The sequence below is a fragment of the Poecilia formosa genome, unplaced genomic scaffold (genome assembly GCF_000485575.1).
Source record: "Poecilia formosa unplaced genomic scaffold, Poecilia_formosa-5.1.2 Scaffold211, whole genome shotgun sequence".
In the NCBI taxonomy this organism is placed as follows: domain Eukaryota; kingdom Metazoa; phylum Chordata; class Actinopteri; order Cyprinodontiformes; family Poeciliidae; genus Poecilia; species Poecilia formosa.
This window is the reverse complement of record NW_006800150.1, coordinates 1,092,685-1,111,994: the sequence shown is the minus strand read 5'-3', so window position 1 is coordinate 1,111,994 and position 19,310 is coordinate 1,092,685. Positions and strand designations below refer to the sequence as shown.

Below are 19,310 nucleotides of genomic sequence, written 5' to 3'. Positions count from 1 at the left end.
AGGGATCGCTGCAAAGTCAATGACTTTGCACAACCTGCTGGGTTTCTGTAAATAGAAAACTTTGGTAACACTTTATTTGAAGGGGTGTGCATAAAACTGACATAACACCTGTCAGGAACATGAAGGAGTCTTCATGAATGCTTATGACTATAATGACACTTTTAATGCAAAGTTGATACCTTTAATGGATTTTTAATGCATATTTTAATGGAATTTTGCTTTTTAAAAAGATCATTATTTACTGAATAATGCAAAATGGACACTTTTAATGGACTTTTAATACAACTTTTAGTTCAACATTAACATTAAAATTGTCATTATTTACCGAATGCCCCTTCATGACAAAGACTCTTTCATGTTTGTGATAGATGTCATGTCACTCTTAAGCACATCCGTTCAAATAAAGTGTTACCAAAACTTTTTAAAGCATCTTTAAAGCAAGGTGAGACATATTGTTCTTAAGGCCTAAAACTGAACCATCTTTACATAAAAAATGCAGCTGCTCTTCCTCCTGGATGGGTAAATGGCCTACACTTGTACAGCACATTATCAAGCCTACTAAAAGCAGTCATTGGCCCATTTTCACACACATTCACACACTGATGGTGGTGAGCTACATTGCCGCCACAGCTGCGTTGGGGCCGACTGACAGACTGGCTGCCGTTCAATCGGTGCCGCCCGGTCCTCTGACCTCCACCAGCAGGCAAAGCGGGTGAGCTGTCTTGCCAACAACAGCAAAGAGACTAACTGAGACAAAGCAAGGGTTTAAACTGGCAACCTACCAGCTACAGGATGAACAACTTCCTCCCCACCACCATAAAACTGCAGAAATACCCAAAGTTTGACCCTAAAAACAGAGTAAAACATTCAGAAGAATTAGGTCACCAGTCCGACATAGGCTAACAAAGAGACACACAAAGTATATATATATAAAAAAAAAACATTCATTCATATCAGAGAGCTATTTAGAGTGGTCTGTACTCACACAGTAAGCACGCGTTAGTCTGTATGGTGTGATTTCTTTACACTTAGAGTTCCACGAGAATCGAAAAATGTTTTAACATCCTGGAAGGCATTAATCTCCTGATCCCATTATCTCTGAGTGTAAAGATGTTCTCACGCTGCATCAGCCATAACTCACTATTGTTCTCCAGCCTGCTGAGATAATGGCTTCTGGGAATTTGCTTCATAAAACAATAATGTCTCGATCTGTTGAACCATTTTAATAGACTGAATTTTTTTTTTTTTTCCACACAATCAACAATTGTGCACATCATACATTTGTCTCGAAGTGTATTTTAGCACAGGTCTGACTTCAACCGAGCTACAATCTTAAAGTTGGACATGAATATGAAGTTGTTTTGTGACTTTTAGCGTGTTTCTTTCTGTGCTCTGTGTCAGAGAGTGGAAACTCGAGATTACCCTCGAACAGGACATTTACCAATAAATAAACACTTCTTGTCTATCCTGAATGCCTCTATGTATCGGTACGGTGGCAGATAAAGACTTAGTTAGAAAAACGTGTAGCTATTGTGCAATGACGCTTCCTTTGGCAGCTTTATCTCCAATATTGCAATCAATATTACACGATGATTACTCTGTTACTCAAACCATACCCAAACCACAGTCAGGCTTTAGCTGTCCCCATAGCAACAAAAACAGACAGGAAATGTCACCAGAACAGAAATGCTGTTGTGATTTTCTTTTCTTTTGTCTTTTTTAGATTAATGTAAAAATACATGCATAACTGTTTCAAATAAACAGCTTAGGAAAGAGATATGCATTTTGTTTATGACTTGGCAAACATTTGATAAGAAAAATAGTAAGCTTGTCTTAAGAAACATAACAAAAAAATGGAAATGTGTAAATATTGTGGAAATAGAAAAAAAAGAAACTTGTTTTCTGTAATGTAAATAAATGACTTTTCCCACGTAAAGTGCAGCTTTTAACCTGAATAATTCTAATGAAAAACAAATAAGTCTGTCACATACGTAGGCTTCTGGTTCAATTTCACTCTTCTTCAGTTCATACTGATGTTGAGTTGAACTGAATTGGATTAATCTGGTACAGTAGATACAGCAGAGAAGTTACAAAAGGTCAACTGGGGAACAGTTGACCTTTTGTAAGTCATTAGTCAGGAGCAGAGTACTTCCAGACTAAAACAAAATAAATTTGGTCTGATTTAACTTCAAACAGTGAAGAAAGCATGTGTGTCATTTTTACTCAGTGTATGCAAACTTCTGGTTTTCTGGATTTTAATTCCACCACAGCAAGACCTTCTTTGGATTTTAGCCACAAAGTAATCTCCAACTGATCTTCTGTAATTTTTTTGTGTTTTTTTTAATAAGACATGTTTCACTTTTGTGAAGTCAGTGCTTGAGTGCATGACATGGATAACCACTATTATTAGCAAATGTAATCCACAGAAAGAAGCCATCAAGGTTACAATGATTTAATGCACTGTATTTATATTTAAATTTTGCTCTTTTAAAAATATAGTATTTTGTTTTCATTCTCTATTCTGTTTTTATATGTTTCATATTCTATCATTGTGTGAATTTACTTGCGTTGTCATTTTGCTGCTCTTGCAACGAAATTTCCCCAATTCTATTCTATTCTATTCTATTCCATTCTATTCTATTCTAAATTAGATATTATGTAATCACTGAGTTAAGTTTACATACAAGAGGGTTTTGTAGGTGATGTACAAGTCATTCTTTCACATAACCGTCTGTAAATAATCAGTTATTGCCTTTTTGCTTTTCATAAAATGTTTAAAATCTTAGAAGGCACTCTACTGTGTGTTGCTCTTCGGGTCGACTGAAGGTTTTGGCCTCCAAAACCTTCGAAGGAAACAAAAGGAGAGATTTTAGAGCCTGTTCATGTGGGTTGATTATCATCATTCTTTATTGGTGCAGGCAGATTTGGGGGTCTTTGATGGATTAAAAAACTAATCTGTCTGATTGGGGATTGTGTTTTAATTAAGCCCCATGCTGGGAGAACTTACTGTACCCCATCCACACTGGAGAAAAGAACATTTCTTAATGAACCATGCTGCATTCCAGTTTTATCTCGTTTCAGCTGTCAGTTCCACATAGATCCCAACGTACAGAATAGTTTAAGATATCACACTTCCTGGTTTTATTTGGGTAAAGTAAAACTGTTGAAGTAGGCGCTCTAAAACAATGTTCCATGTGAATAAGAATAGCAGTTATTGTTGTTTTAATATAACATTGCTTCAGTACATTGTTTTAAAGAAATTGCCACATTTGACCATGCACACAAATGAAATAAAATATCAGAAAGATGTCTAAAATAATCGATTCAACTGGAACAATGTACTGACGTCAATGAGAAACACTAAAGTTTTTATTTTTGCTTTGAATTTAGTGACATTAATTCAAATTAACTGAAGATATCACAATTAAAATGACAGTTTGGATATTTTTATGTATTAATTGTGAGTGGGTAAAAATCTGAGTTCAAGGCTAAATATTTCAAGCATTTTTCTTGCAAATTTAGAGCACAGTAATAACTTTTGCTTTAAAATGGTAGTGAAGATCACCTCCACTGGTAACTTGCAGTTCTGGTCATCAATTCAGTTAGTTGCAGCTAGTTATATCTACTATGCACATTCAAAGTCTGAAAATTTGCCCTTTTGTTTCCTTTTCATACATATTTATCTCAATTTCAAGATGGAGTGCATCTATGAAAAGAAATGTTGCCACAGCTCTTTGGTTGCTTTTGGCTCTGGATTCTGACTTATGTGAATTCTTACATATTAATAAGCTCTGATCTAAGCCATTCCTTTTGGAGCTCTGGATGTATGTTTAAGGTTGTTTCCTGCTAGAATGTGAACATTTGCCTGAGTTTTATGTTTTTCGTCCAGGTTTCCCATGTATTTAACTCTTCTGGCCCATCTGTTTTCTGACGAGGCCACTTCTAAAGGCAGTTAATACAAATTTGTGTTTAAGATCATTATAGTTACAACGAGTACAAATGAACACCAAACTTTACTGAATCTTTTTGAAGTTTTGCATTGAGCTCTACTTTGTGTACTCCCAATAAAATCCTGTAAGATACATTGAAGTTTGTGGTTGTAATGTGACAAAAAGTGAAATAGTTCTGGGGGTGTGACTATTTTTTGCAAGGCACTGTATGTTCCTTGCAGTTTTTTTTTTGCTGACATCATCCTCCCCTATGCAACCTTAACTCATCCTAATTTGGTCTAAGTACCTATGAGCCATTCTGACCAAAGCACACGCTGTTAAGGATCCAAACACTGATATCTGAGGACATTAAGTGTTGACAGCCGCTTCTGTACAGAGTATTTGTCGGACAATTGAGAGGTTCAGTTAAACAGTATAGTAAGTACTTGTCATTGTTTAACCTGTTGTCTCTGCACGATTTGGGACAGACTCAGTGATTAAGTAACAGAACAGTGGAGGACAGAGTGGATTTTAGAGACGACAGAGTTCAAAACAAGATGGATGAGTTACTGGGTTGAACTGTTTTCAGTTTAAAAATGCAGTAGATGAAACAAAATTAAAGGTTTTCATCAGTCAGGCTCTGATGACTTGACAAATTGATCGCAGCTGTTGCACTGATTACATTTTTTGCTGAATGATGGCATGGGCTGTAAATGACAGTAGAATATGCTATTAAACGTTGTTTAATAGTATATTAAAGAGTGTTTCTGCATATTTATGTCCTGTAAATATCAGGACAGAAATGATTACATTTTGTAATCTTTTGCGGAACAAGATGTGAACGGTAGCTTTTTTAAAAATCCACCAAAATCCACACATAAATCCACCAAAAAGTAGAAAATGCAGTTTAACAACTTAGAGTTCAGACCTCTATCCATCAAGATTTTACTTCTCTTGACTGGAACCTGTTGCACAGAGGATTCTGCACAATAATCATGCAAACAAATTAGGACACCTAAGAGTAACTTTAATCTTAATATGTTCATTCAGTTAATAGATAGTCACATTTTAGCTTAAGTATGATTGTTTTTTCTGATTACAACATTCAAAACAGGAATAAACTGGTAAAAAAAATAAAATAAAATAAGATAAAATAAAATAAAATAAAAAAGGAATCCACCCCGTAATAAAAAAATACACTGCACATAAAGGAGTTGTGTGCTATTACTTTATTATAGAATAAAGTACTGGAGATAATTTTTAAGAACTTCTCTATAAAAAAAAAATCCATCCATCATTTAAGCCGGCTTATCTTTACAGGGTCACAAAGGGGTCATTGGGCATTGGGTGAGAGGCGGGGGGCATCAGACAGGTCATCAGTCTTCACAGAAACTGTCAAATATAATGTACATTTCAAAACAATTAAATGATGGTGTTCTCATATTCATAAGTCATCTCTTCCAATTTCTCCTGTTTTGCAGAAAATAACGTTTCAAAGAATGTATATCTTTTTACACGTGATGGGCTATATCTGAATGTGCCATTCTGAGAATACTGGAAGTATGATTGATGAAAAACAAGAAGTTAACAAAAAAAATTGTCAGGACCCTATCCTGTTTGCGATTCATTGCGAAATAGATATACAGAAAAACAACTAGATGCTCTGCTATTAATTTTGGGAACAAAAAAGAGGAAAAGAGTGTCAACTTTAGACATTCAGTTGGTAATATTGTGAAACCTGTGGCAATATTGACAAAAGTGAATTATGGGTTCAAAGTTTCAATACAATAATAACGGAGCAAACCATTACGCTACATAATCAGTTCATATACTGTTAACCAGTTGTAAACCAAGCATTGATATTCTTCATCCAACAAACAAATATATAAAAACGTAATGAAATATTCATTTGCGTTATTTACATAACGTAATTACAAGGAGCAATTGAATATGTGCTCTCCTTTAATTGAAAACCAGTGCGATAAAAAATGAGGCTGGCCCTTTAAGAGATGTTTTGCTGCCGCACGTGCTTGCCTTATAAGGGAGCAGCAACAAACTGTGACCGTTAGTTACCTTTGCTGCGCTCCGCATCGAGCTGCGCTATAAAAGCCTGCCTGGGGAGAAAAAACAGTTTTCCTAGACACTGACAAAAGAACAAGGAGGACCGCGGCGTCAGAGGGACGCAATTGTTAACCTCGTTTTTCACTTCTGTTTGAGAAAAGGACTTTCAATTGATGAGAGGCAGAAGAGCGAGTGAACACATTAAGATTAAGGTTGGTGACTTCACGTGCACTTCTGTGAGTTTTACGCAAAGATTTGGAATTTCTTTGTTAAGACGAAAATGCCGTACCACATATTTCATCGCTTTTTGTCTTGTTGTTAGCATGTTGTTAGGCTAACTGTGTAAATCTGGAACTGAGAAGAAGAAAAAACAGTTTTTTATGTTGTAAGGAAAATGTTGTACTTTAATTGAACTAATGCAATTATCTGCAACTTTTCTTCATTTTTACGTCTGTAGCTTAAACCAAGGGTGCAGTTTACTTAAAATTAAGCCGTTTTGCTACTATAATGATAAATGTCACGTTTTTCTTTTTCTTGTAGCCTCTAATTTTCTATTTCGACAGCTTCTGAGTCGGACTCGACTCTAGACGGGAGTCTGTTAGAAAGTATAAGCAAATTGCATCCGGTGAGGGATTACAAAAATAAAAGAGCTGCTGTTGCAAAGTCTTAATTTATTGCTAAATAACAACCTCATAAATGACCATAACTTGAAAAACAATTTTTGTTGCTGCTTTGTCTATTTGCATATTTAGAACAACACGGTCTAATAAGAGACAAACAGGAATAAAACGGTCATAGGACATAGTTTATGTCAGGTTTAGCTTTATTTTGTAGGTTCATTCGCCTTTTTTGTCGCTTTAGTTTGTCTGACTTGACGAAGCTGTTGGTCAGCGCCGCTAAACTGGATGACCGACAGTAACCCCCGTTCAACAGAACAATGAGATGAAGCACAAAAGTCAGTCTGGAAGGCGATTGTTTTTTATAATCTCATATCCTATTAAATACACCTACCGAAAACATAACAAAAACGTTTGGCTCATGTCTGCTTTAATTTATCTTACATTTAAGTAATTTCCATTCGACAAAAAAAAGTCATACAGTGAATGTCTCTTTGTGTTTTTTAAGATACTTGTTTAATCCGTTCCACCCTCCAATATTTCGTTTGACATGCATGCATAATGCGATGCTGCCACGTCGTTGAAATATTGTTTTTTTCAGATGTGCTACGTTGGAGCCAAAAAGTCGTTTTACATACAACATCGATGACTATCTCCACTCTTTTTTATATACAAGAAAAAGAAATAACTATGTTGATCAGTTATCATTTTGAGGCGCTTTATGAGAGCTAAAAAGACAATGGCGTTGAAGAAAGGGGAAAAAAACATTCTGTCTTAATGTGATGTAACACGTGAGCGAGGAAAGATGGTAAACAAGTATAAATGTGATTTTTGACATGTTTTATGCCACTAGAGGCGCCATCGCTCTGCACCAGTCACTGAGCTAAAGAACCCCCATTTTTTTTCTCTGCATACGACGTGTAGATTTCGACCCAGTATTTGTCTCGTTCAAATGCGTAATGGAGTCGAAAACAATTCGTCGCTGCATCAAATAAAAATGAGTCTTATGCCACAGTGGAAATTTGTAGAATGATGGCAATACATTCATCTTTGTTCTAAGGGTTTTAGTTTAAAACGGATCGGCTCATACGTTGAGAAAAACGTATGAAAACCAAATATCCGCATTTTATCAAGACACGACGAGGGATTGTTAAATAAAAAAGACACGGTGCCTGATATGGCTTGCTTTGTTATTCATGTCAAATGACGCAGTAGCCTAAAACATGACCAGATTACTAATTTACAGAGATCTGTGGAGCAGTTGTGCTGTGATTAATATAATTTTGACTTGCTTACTTAGTAGTAGTTGCTACCAAATCAAGTGACTCACTGGGGGGTGAAACAGATGTACCCGAGCAACAGATAACCTGGCTGGATCGCTGTGTTTGTTCATGGATCCCAAAGTTCCTGTTAGTTTTTATTATGAAATGTTAAGTATTTCAGTGGATTTTGTTATACCTTGCACATTTTGTGCACATTTTGTGTAAAGTAGGAACTGATTTTAGGACAAATATAGATGGACATTGTTGCATTGTTGATCTATTAGTCTTTTTTGTAGGTTGGGGGAATTTTCACATCTGTTTCCCTTCAACATATTTGTATCCAAAGTAATAAATTGAGAATGATTGAGTGCTAAAAGCAATCCTTGCATATTTTCTTTCCCTCAGTGAGTATTCATCCAACCCTGATAGTGGTTAAAAAAACAAGACCAAAGTTATTTGATTTGACCAAAAGTTATTTGGTCAAAGTTATTTGCTTTAAGACTATTTTTTAAAAATTGTTTTAAAGTAATAGAATGTTAGATTTTACAGCAAATCAACTAATCAGTATGACACGTTATGTTTGAACATCACTGTCCTTGACTTCGCCGTGCTATGGTCCCACTGTCCACTGCAGCCAATCAGCTTTAATCTGTATAAAGGACATTATGCGTGGAAAACAGGATGGCCTCGATTCTTCCGCCAATGAAACGTGAAGTTTCACCACCTAACTCCAAAAAATTTGGAACGTACTGAATGAAATACAGTCTTGAGTTTGTACGGAGAGAGAATTTGGGTTTGCTTTATAATTTTATAAAGATTGGATCAGTGAGATGCACCATTCCTCTGGTCTAGGTGAAAGGTCAACATAATGTCAGTGCCACATGCAAAGAGTTCTTACTAGAAGAGTTCACGTTTCTAGATTGATGAATAACATCAAAATACAAATCATTTTCAAAGAAATATCACATTTCACTTTAAAAAATAAAGCTGTTTAATTATTAATTCTGTAAAGAATAAACAAGGAGAAAATAATGAGTTGAAGCCATTCATAAATTTTGAATTCACATCAAAAGGATTCTGAGGTGTTATCTGGCTGGAGCCAGTCTACTGAAAACTTTTCATGGGCTCATGAAAAGTTCTCCTCCCCACACTGGCTCCCCCATCCTCTCCCCACCCACTCATCCTCACAGATGAAGTGCTTGAACTTTGGACAGAAGAGTTTACATTAAGGGGAGCTGAATTTGCAAGAGTTGGCAGCTGTTTTCCAGTCGGTTGGCTGAATTTTGTTGAGCCTCGCTGGTATTTTGGCAGCTCTGTGTTTCAGGTCAGAGGAGTTTTGTTCCAACAGGTGAATGTTCTGGCATTTTACTGTAGTTTGCATCAAATGGCTTAATTTTAAGATTATTTGCTCTTCCAAGAAATGCTTGTCATCCACTTTGAGCCTTCCTCTTGCTATTTTTTTTCCTCTTATCGTTGCGTGTCTTTGGTCATCTTCTATAGATGTAATCACTTTCTGTTCTGTTTTCAAATCCATTTTTCTGCGTGAGAGCATCCTGTTTTCTTTCACAAGAACACAGCTAAATTAAAGAGACTTAACATGCGTCTGTCATAGCTGCATAACTGTTTCTCCATGACAAGAAAAGTGTAAATTAATGGTTTTGATATCTGTTTTTGAGTCATCTCTGTGTTTTATGCTTGTTGTATTTGAGCCTGTGTTTTTTTTGTGTTTTCTCAGTGAGGAGCTGGAGTTGGCTCGTTGAGGTTAGGAAGACGGCAACATGGCGGTCTCCACTCAGCTGGGTCTACTGCTATGGAAGAACTTCACCTACAGACGACGACAAACCGTAAGTAGTCTGTTAATCACTGATTTGAAAGAATCATAAACTCAGCTGTAAGTTATGAACGTCTGTTATTTTTCTAAATCCTACTCTTTCTGTGAACTTGTAAATTTTTGAGCACACATTTTTAAGTATGTCTACTTATGTAACCGAGCTAATATTTAGAGATGCAACAGGGGGCAATAAATGTGGAGCCAAATTTTGCTCTGATTTATCTGTGGACAGCCGAGTCAATATGAAATAAAAAAATATTCATTTGAACACATTAAACTAAAAACTCTCAGTTGACAGTTTTTAAACTGATGCATTTTTTTTTAAAGTTTCTTACGCTTATATTAATCTGGACTACCTTAAAACCTATATTGCATTGCTTTGTGCACTTGGAGCAAACAAAAAAAAACCAATACAGTTAATAATTAAAATTATAGTAACACAATTAAGATGGAAAAAAATAGGAAATGCAAAATATATTGCATAATTTAGGGACATGCTTGATATTTCTTTTTTACATCTTAAACAAATCCTTAAGATGTAAAACCTGGATTGGGCAAATCAGACTTTAAGAAATTCCCAAAAATGCACGGGGAAAGAAAAGTCAATACATCTCTACTAATATGATTTTTATTTAAATAATTATACAAAATGTTGAATAATTTCCCAACACTGCTTGGACTCATTCACGTTTCCAGCTGGTTGACTTTAAATCCAACGTTTTTTCTTTTGTGCTTACTCACACGTATTGTTCTCATAAATGGGTAGAGAGGGAGTGATGTTATTGTCCTCAGAGACGTTTGGATGGAGAAGAGTTGCAGTGTGGAGACTGACTGAGTCAGAGATAGATGTGAGGATGACACAATCATTGGTTAGATCTATTTATCTGGCTACTATCATGTGCCGGTTGATGCCCACACGCTCAAAGTTATGCAAATTAAATTCAGTCTGACAAGTTAACATAAGTGCTCCTTTATACAGAGGGGGGTGAGTTAGTCTGCATACAATTAGGTCACTTCTCAGCTCCTCGAAGTGGCAGCTGTGGCCGCGTGACTTCCTCAACAGTCTCCTCTGACAAAAGGGATACAGTGCATATTGTAGAGACAGCGACTCTGTTCTTCATCCGTCACACTGCATGTCTGACCCGCTGCTTCAAGTGGGCAGCTGAAGCTCAAAGGCCATATGGTGCAGACGGAAAATCCCATACAGATCTCCCCGTCTCTGTCTCGCTCTCTAGCAGCTTATCAAGCAATTTACTTTACTCAGATTCATGGTGAGATTCAATGTTTGTAAAGTAAAACAGTCAAATGTAGCTTTTCTTGAATGAAATACTGGAAATGAGGTAAAGGAATCTGCAACGACTGAAGAACAAATGAAAAGAATCAGTCAGGAGCTGATTAACTCATCAGTTGTGATTTGTGTCTAGGAATGATTAACGCATGCCCGTCATCCTTTGTCCCTTAGATCCAGCTGCTGATTGAAATCATTTGGCCCTTGTTCATCTTCTTCATCCTGATATCAGTCCGGATGTATTATCCTCCCTATGAACAACATGAATGTAAGTAAAAAGAAAGTTTATATGGAAACATTTCTTGAAAACTTTATTCAGAAGCTGTAAACCTTTTGAGGGAAATGCAATGTTTTGCTACCCACACAAAAGTTAAATTTTAAGTCTTTGACTCGTTGAAAATTTGAGGACCTAGTATAGAACCTTGTAGTAAACCGCAGGTAACCGTCAGTGAATTAGATTAAACTTTATTCACTACCAGTATTGTACTAACAAAACACATGTTGAAGAATGTCATTTTAAAACAATAAAGAGGATGCTGTATCACTGAATTGTTCTATTATGCTATTTTTAGGCAAAACATTTGATTCTCAGAAAGATCAACATGGTAGTCATCTGAGGTCCTTGTTATTGACGCAGAAGGAGCTATCTGCTTTGTCAATATTTGTTTGCACTATGTGAATCTGTGACTAAACCATCAGCTGCAGGAAAAGTGCAGCCGCTTTCTTTCTGCCACGTAACAGTTCAGCGACAGAAAGCATGTAAAAGTTATTAAAATGTGTAACACATAGCATCTCAAAAAGGCTCCAACCTGCAAAATTAAACCGAGCCGACAAAGTGAAGAAGTGTCAAACCTCTTCGACTCCCTTTCTACTATTTTATGAATAGCTTTTTATTTGTACATTTGAAACAACTGCTACTGACAAAACAAAGAAACTAAACATTGAGGTTATTTGTGAGGAATACCATGTATCTCATTATTATTTACAGTTTGCTTACATTTGACCTATTGTGGAATTTAACTTATCATGAAAAATGTTTGCTTTTTTTTCCCCAGGCCACTTTCCTAACAAGGCCATGCCCTCAGCAGGTACCCTGCCCTGGGTACAAGGCATTATCTGTAATGCCAACAATCCCTGCTTTCGTAATCCGACCCCTGGAGAGACTCCAGGCATAGTTGGAAATTTTAATGACTCCATGTAAGTAAAGTGGTTAAGAAATGTTTTTCTTTATGCTGTTTAGTATTAACTCTATTAACATTTGTTCAGAACTGCAGAATTTGTTTGTTTTTACTATTTAGAAGACATCTTTGTGTCTTTTTGAAGCTTCTAAGAGCGTTGTGTAATTGTGTTTTTCCTCTTGCTGTCGTCACCAGAATTTCCCGTCTGTTTAACGATGCCAAGAAGATCCTTCTGTACACCCAGAATGATAAGAGCTACGAAGGCTACAGGGGAATGCTGGGAGCCCTCAGAAATCTTCAGAAGAACCCTGCGCGTAAGGACACGCCTTTAATTATCCACTTGTTGTGTCTTCCAGTTGAGAAGTGCCCTACTTTCAGTCTCACTGGGGACTTTTTATCGTTTTCTCACCATTCATCAGCTGCAGCACCTGTGTACTAACTCAAACTTATTGGAGCCCAAGGTTATGAGTCCAATCTAGCATTCACTGTAGGTACAAATTAATTGCAATGAATAGTGTCATATAAAAGATAAACTAAGTTTGCAGTTTAGCAGCCAGTGTTGCAAGTAATTACCGCCACACTCCATCAACATTGGTGGGCTGGTAGGGAGGGACGGTCTGCTCGTACGTGCTGTCTGTGGTACAGAACAGGAAATGTATGAAACTGTAGACTCTACCCTGGCAGACAAAATGTAATCAACGCATAGATTGGCTAGTTTGTTTTCACTACACTGTCCCTGCTTCCTGTCCCAGTTTAGTTACAGACAGTCTGCTGCAGATAACATAAACACTTTCTTCTGAGCCATTCAGGTCTTTACTGGAACAGTTAGGATTTATGATGAAAGTAAAATTAAATACATTAAACCTTTTTCGTCTCTGATTTAAATGGTTTTAGTTTTTTTTTTTTTTATTAATTTAATCAACAACAATGAAAGGAAGAAAAACAGAACTGTGAGGATTTGGGTTTTTGTGTGTATTTTGGTGTTAATTGAGTCTCTCTGTATTCGTGTCTACCCCTTGATTTCCAGCTGTCCCTAGTTTCCCCTGATTATCCTCTGTGTGTTTAACCTCACTCGTGTCACCTGCAGCCTGTCGTGTGTCTAAGGTTCTGTATTCCCAGTGCTACCAGTGTCTCTGTGTTCCTTTGCCTCGTCGCTCACCTGTGCTGCCTGGATTTCTGTTCTCCTTCGTGTTTGGCATTAAAATGATCACTTCTCACAAATACCTGGGTCCACAACATCCTATCGTCACCATCTATAACTCCAATTCATGACGAGAACAATATGTAAAATGATCTTGTAGAAATAACATGATATAATAGAAGAAGATAAAATAATTTAAAGTGTAAGACTATATTAAACAACAAGGATGGAATAGCTAATGGTTGCTTAAAACTACATTTATACCACTTTCTTATGCCCATCAGTATACTTCCTCTATCTAAATGAGAGGACATCAACATTATGTCTCATAAGACATCAATTTAATTTTATACTGAGCAAATTAGATCTTCCTTTAGAAATTATGCAACTAAACTTTTTGTTGTTGTTTGGGCTGCGTCTCAGTTAGCCCGGAGGTAAAGCTAATTGTATAATCACTTCTTGGAAGCTATTCTAAGTTTTAATCAGTTTTAATCAAGTGAGATGTCTCTTCAAAGCAAAAGGCCAAAATAGGATTTTTCAGTCATATAGTGCTCACAAAATCTTTTTTTCATTTGTTAGTTTCCTGCTTCAAACATCGGCAGATTCCAGTTATTGATTATCTCCCACGTTTGAAATGCGTTTGGTTGTAAGATGTGAAACAAATTGAGCAGGAAGCATCTGAAATATTTTTATTGGCTCAGAAAGCTTCTGTGCACTTTACCACAAATTATTTCTAAAGTTAAACCATATTTCTTTCTGCATTTGTCTCAAATCCGCAAGGGAGAATGCACTTATGCAGAGACGTCTCTAACACGATGCATCACTAAGCAGCTGAAATGGGAAGTTTTCTCGGAAATAGCAGCTCAGATCAAAGTGTTTTCTGCATAATCTCACTCACTTCTGTTGCTGATAACAGCATTGAGCCACTTTGAAGATGTAAAAAAAAAGAAAAAAAAACACATCACTTGTTGACATATACAGCACATTCCACACTTCCTAGCAGCCCTTAAAGAGATAAATGAATCTTTCATTACAGAAGCATAACCTCACACAATTTATATGTAAAATAAAGCCGTTAAACTGAAAACATTAGTCTGTAAAAAAAAATTCCCCGATGACTCTCCCAGTGATTCCTATGAAATACAAGTACCTGAAATGTTTTTATATATATATATTTATTTTGTTACGAGGGTATAACTACAACATTCTACTATTCAAAATGGGAAGTACAAGAGAACATGCAATTTAATTAAGACTGATATGTGTTAATGTTGTTAGCTGCAAGAAAGAAGCTACTTACCAAGGCTTGGAGCAAAAACTGAAATATTTTAAAATCTCCAAATCTGAGGCAAGAGTTAAAGAAAGAGCTTGTTTAGTTACTGAGCATTGTGTGAAGGATGGTACAAATTGTCCACAGCTAACATCACTGTCTTCAGTGCTAAATTATGCTTCATCAGTGAACTTCAGTGTTTTTTTTTAATTATTCATTTTACACATATTTACAAAGTCGCCAGTAGATGTGGAGTGCACTGTGTGGAAATAAAGTGGGAATTTTTTTTTTTATTTTTATTTTTTAATTTCATCAGAATTATGGTGACGTGATCTCCTGAGTAATCGTGTATTTCACTGGGAGTTGCAGCTTCCCAGTGGGACGTCGATTAGGCTCCATTAAAGCTCCCTGACTGTTAACCGCTGAGGGTTTAAGTCATTAATACTCACACAGAGCTGGCAGAGGCACACAGGGGCACATGAACAGCTATATTTGGAGAAGAAATCTGATGCCAAAATATTGACGATGCTTAATCTTAAATCAGAAATTTCAAAGGACCCACACACTTCAGGACCATTTTTTTTTCAGTCACATGTCTCTTGAAAACACTCTGTTCTCTTTCACTTCCTCCCTTGGGTGTTTCAGTCAAAGTCAAGTGTTTCCTGTGGCTGTTGGTTTAGATGTCATTTGATCTGTATGCACAAAAGAACAACATGGAGAACCATAAGCAGTGGAGTTGGGAGACGCATATGATTTAAAGAAAAAAAACATGATTTAAAGCTAAAATATAAAATTTAATTTCATACAGTACTACAGAACATCAGAAAAGGAAGTATAAGGGTAGCAACATCTTCTTCTTTTGCGAAACTGTTGTTTATGATAAATGGCTGTTAAAAAAATCTGTTCCTCTTTTTTGTTTACAATTCTCCAAACTGTCTTCATAAACCACAAAAAGAAAAAAAAATCACTAGAGGGGAAAATAAAAAGAAAATGGCTTCCTCAAGAAACGCTGAATGTAAGAAAAGTTAGTGAGGAAGCCAGTTTGAGACAGAAGGGATAAAGTATTTGGACTAAAGTTGGACGCCCCTCAGTAACCTCTGCAGACTATTAAATTCAGCGCTCAGTGGAAGCGGGAACACTCTGTATTTTTGTGTGCTTGTGTGCATCTCTGGTACCGCTCAGCTGACTCGGGCCGGTTTCAGGAAGGGTCCGGCTTCTTGGGAATGCAGCAAAGCACAAAGAGCTTTCAGACTGCGGGGAAGATGAATTGTGTGTGTATTTGGAGACTCATCAGTATTCAAATGCTTGAAGTGGTTCGTAATCATAAGATAAAGTCAGGGATTCATTTCATATGTTGGCTCATTGTTGATGTGTTACTCCCCATTTCATTTTGCAACTTTGAATCCCTCCCCCGAAACATTTGGACAAACATTCTGCATTGTTGAATCTGGCAACTCCCTTTTATGAAATACCAATAATATTTCACTGAGCACATTTCTTTGCAACTTAAAAATGTTTGCAGCTTCCTCCTGTTCTCTCTTCTAGCGTTTCCAAGACGATTTTTAAATCTGAAAGTTTAACTCAATCAACTATGCAATTTTGTTTCCTCTCCTCCCCAGGATTCAAGCTGAAAGACTTCTTGAGAGACGACGAAACGCTTTCTCACTTTCTACACCACAACGCATCGTTCTCTCATCACACGTTGAAGCAAATTTTGGAGGCTGACGTCAATTTGGAGAAGGTAAAATATTAGGATTGTTGCAGATAAATCACAGCGGTTGTGCATAAATCTAATGACCTTGGCTTTGCAGTATCTGTTGAACTAAAGGTTTCAGCCAGAGCACAGCTAAGCCCTTAATACCCGGGGGGATGGAAGTACATTGGGTTGGGGTTGGATGGATGGATGTACAAGCTACTGAGCAGTAGTCCGTCTCCCATTTGTTTGTTTTTTTTTCCTGTATGTTTATCATTATTTTTGATATGATTTTTCCCCCTACATCTAATTTTCTGTTTTTCCCTTAGCTGAAAAGATAAACTGTTTTTTCTTCAGCGTCCATTTCTTCTTGTTGCGTGTTAAAAGGAAATTCTTTAAACCTATCCTCTTCCATCCATATGAGCTATATCTGAATAAATCGAACCACGTTCTCTGACCGATTCTCCGGCCCTTCCTTCGCCTCTGCTCTGTGGCTGCAGTCACATGATTGCTTCGTCTTTCATCCCTCCTCCCTCCTAGTTCCCCTCATGTGCAGACAGAGGCTGTAAATCAAAAACACGTTACACCATCTGATTCTACACAAACCACCCCCTCTGCTCCTGCTGCCCCTTCCACCAGGCGCTCATTGATCACAGACGGGAACGTCTCATAGATCACGTAGCTCGCCAGGAACATCGCTCCACCGTAGGAATGACAATTATGAGACTGTTCACATTGCTGTACCCGTTTCTGTTGACATATAATGTAATATAATAATATAATATTTTATTCTGCAGCAAAAAGGTGAACACACACAGGCCGACGTTGCAGGAAAACGTGTTTTGAATTCTCTGTCTGTCAATTAGTATGATTCCCAATCCTCCCAACCGGATTTAAGCCCTGATGTTTTTTCCTGTGAACAGATTAACAGCTGTGTTATGTGTGTGTTTGTGCAATTGTGTGTGGTGTGCGCGCATGTGTTATGTTGTCTAATAGATGGGATAGCACAGAGGGGTCAAGGACGTTTAGAGACAGGCGAAGGGAGCTTCTCTTGCTCACAAACACACACATCTTGACTCTGTCGCCAAAAAAAAAAAGAGCCTGTGTTCCCTGTAGGTTCCAGAAAAGGACATTTTGTTACTTCACCTTTCTGCGATTTCTCCCACTAGAACATAACACTTTTCTTTTCTCCAGAGCAGGGGGGAGATAAACAGTAACAAAACAAATTATGATGAAATTGGTTTCTTGGAAGTCTGAGTACATTGTTTGTCCCAGTATTTATATTACCAGTCCTTACTTCTTTGCTGTTTTCTGCTGGTTTTCTTCAGTCTGTTCAATCCACCGACTTTTTTTTTCCTATTAGTGAAAGACAATCTCCAAGTAAGCTGCCTAGTGAAGCAAACATTTTGATGCAACATTGCTTTCTAAAACATGTGACAAAATGTTATATTAAATGTTTAATATTTGTGTCTCTGAAATGTAAATTGAAATAGTAGCTGACTGTAGGCCTAGTTTAAAGCTATAAGTAAGAATTTTCTGGAAAATCAACCTGACTCGCATTAGACAGATTGTCATGTTTTATGGTCAGTTTTTCTTTCTGTTTTGCTATTTAGTTGTAAAACCATAACTATTTAAAATAAAAAAATAAAAACTACTCTCTTTTAAACAAGCTTCCAGGCCGAGGTGTCCCTGGTGACATCACATTAGTCAGCTGATCAGAGTTTGAGTGCCTCCATTTTTTATCATTTGTTTCATATTTGAAAATGTTTTAATCACAATTCTTAATAAAAATGTGTTTTGTTTGCATTTTATAAATAGATGGAACATTGTCCAAGTCATTTTTGAGAAATTGTCTTGAATATCTGGGAAATTTCTCAACAATAAACCATACAGAGACCATTTGAAGATTATTTTGGCAGACTGGACTGGAATTTAAAACTTCAATTTGTGTCTTAAAATCTCCAAAATGCATTGTAATTTGTGGAATCAAGCAGTTTTTTTGTTACTAGGTGAAAAAACATGAGTTTGTGTTGTTAGGCTTTATTTGTATATTTTAAGAGGAATACATTGGACTACTTTTGACCTTTTGAGTTTAAATAGCTTTGTTTCTGTATTTCAGGTGCTCACGAAAGGTTTTGGATTCCATCTCAGAGATCTTTGCAACGCGACACCGCTGGAGGAGTTTGTCCACATTGCAGACCGTAACGTGTCCCACTTGACTCAGGAGATCATCTGCAAATCACCCAGTGACTGGCTGAACAAGGCTCAGAACCATTTCCTCTCCAATTTGGACTTTCTGAAACCAATTTGGGTGAGTGATGAATTTTTTTGAGTTATTTTCAGTTTGAATTTTGACATCCTGATAAAACCATTTTTTTCCCCTGTTGATAATTATGAGTATTTATTCCAACAGCCAATAGTTTAATCATTTTGCTTGGTGCATTAATTTGTTTTTTTGTACTTCAGAGTGTTATCATTATAAAGGATTGGTTCAAATATAAAAAAAAAATACTCCTGACATCTAGATGTTTGTCTTGTATAAGCAATGTTTTCTTTACAAGAATTTCCTCCCTTTCCTGTTTGGTGTTGACTCTCCTCTGTTCACAAACGGTCTCCCCCTTCCCATAAACTTTTGACCTGTATACAAATCATTATGAGGAAGGATGACAAAAGGTGAACAAAATAAGTTTGATGTTCAGAACTTAAAAGCAACAACAAAAAGTCAAGAATTTTGTCAAAAGTCATCATAAAACATAGTGATGTTCAATACGGTTTGTTCTATCAGGTTTCTTATTATTTCAGCATAGAGAAAAAAAACATGCCTTGTTGATGACATGCGAACAAGCACTGACTATATAGGATATGATTCCCAGAAAACAAACTTTGTCCTCAAAACTGAGAACAAACTTTGCGAAACCCTTTTGATGCAATCGTGGACAATCTTTTCAACATGTGCAAAAAATGTTGTATGAGGGCAAGAACTCTTGCAACACTCCCAAATTTTCTCCCATCTCTTCCCTGATTGTGAGAATCTGTAACA

At 36.7% G+C, this 19,310-nt stretch overlaps 1 protein-coding gene across 3 annotated transcripts in view; it reads left to right on the top strand.

The window, feature by feature from the left end:
* Positions 1 to 6,009: 6,009 nt before the first annotated feature.
* LOC103148755 (ATP-binding cassette sub-family A member 1-like) overlaps positions 6,010 to 19,310 on the top strand; it is a 33,488-nt gene continuing 20,187 nt past the window's right edge. For 2 of the 3 annotated variants that reach the window (XM_016679434.1, XM_007567673.2), the window contains exons 1-7: positions 6,011 to 6,202; positions 9,605 to 9,713; positions 11,163 to 11,256; positions 12,044 to 12,185; positions 12,362 to 12,480; positions 16,197 to 16,318; positions 18,390 to 18,581. In XM_016679434.1, coding sequence (XP_016534920.1) covers positions 9,648 to 9,713; positions 11,163 to 11,256; positions 12,044 to 12,185; positions 12,362 to 12,480; positions 16,197 to 16,318; positions 18,390 to 18,581 — 735 coding nt within the window. In that variant the 5' untranslated portion in view covers positions 6,011 to 6,202; positions 9,605 to 9,647. Of the gene's footprint in view, positions 6,203 to 9,604; positions 9,714 to 11,162; positions 11,257 to 12,043; positions 12,186 to 12,361; positions 12,481 to 16,196; positions 16,319 to 18,389; positions 18,582 to 19,310 lie in introns of all 3 variants that reach the window. The other variant, XM_007567677.2, reaches the window with a different exon arrangement.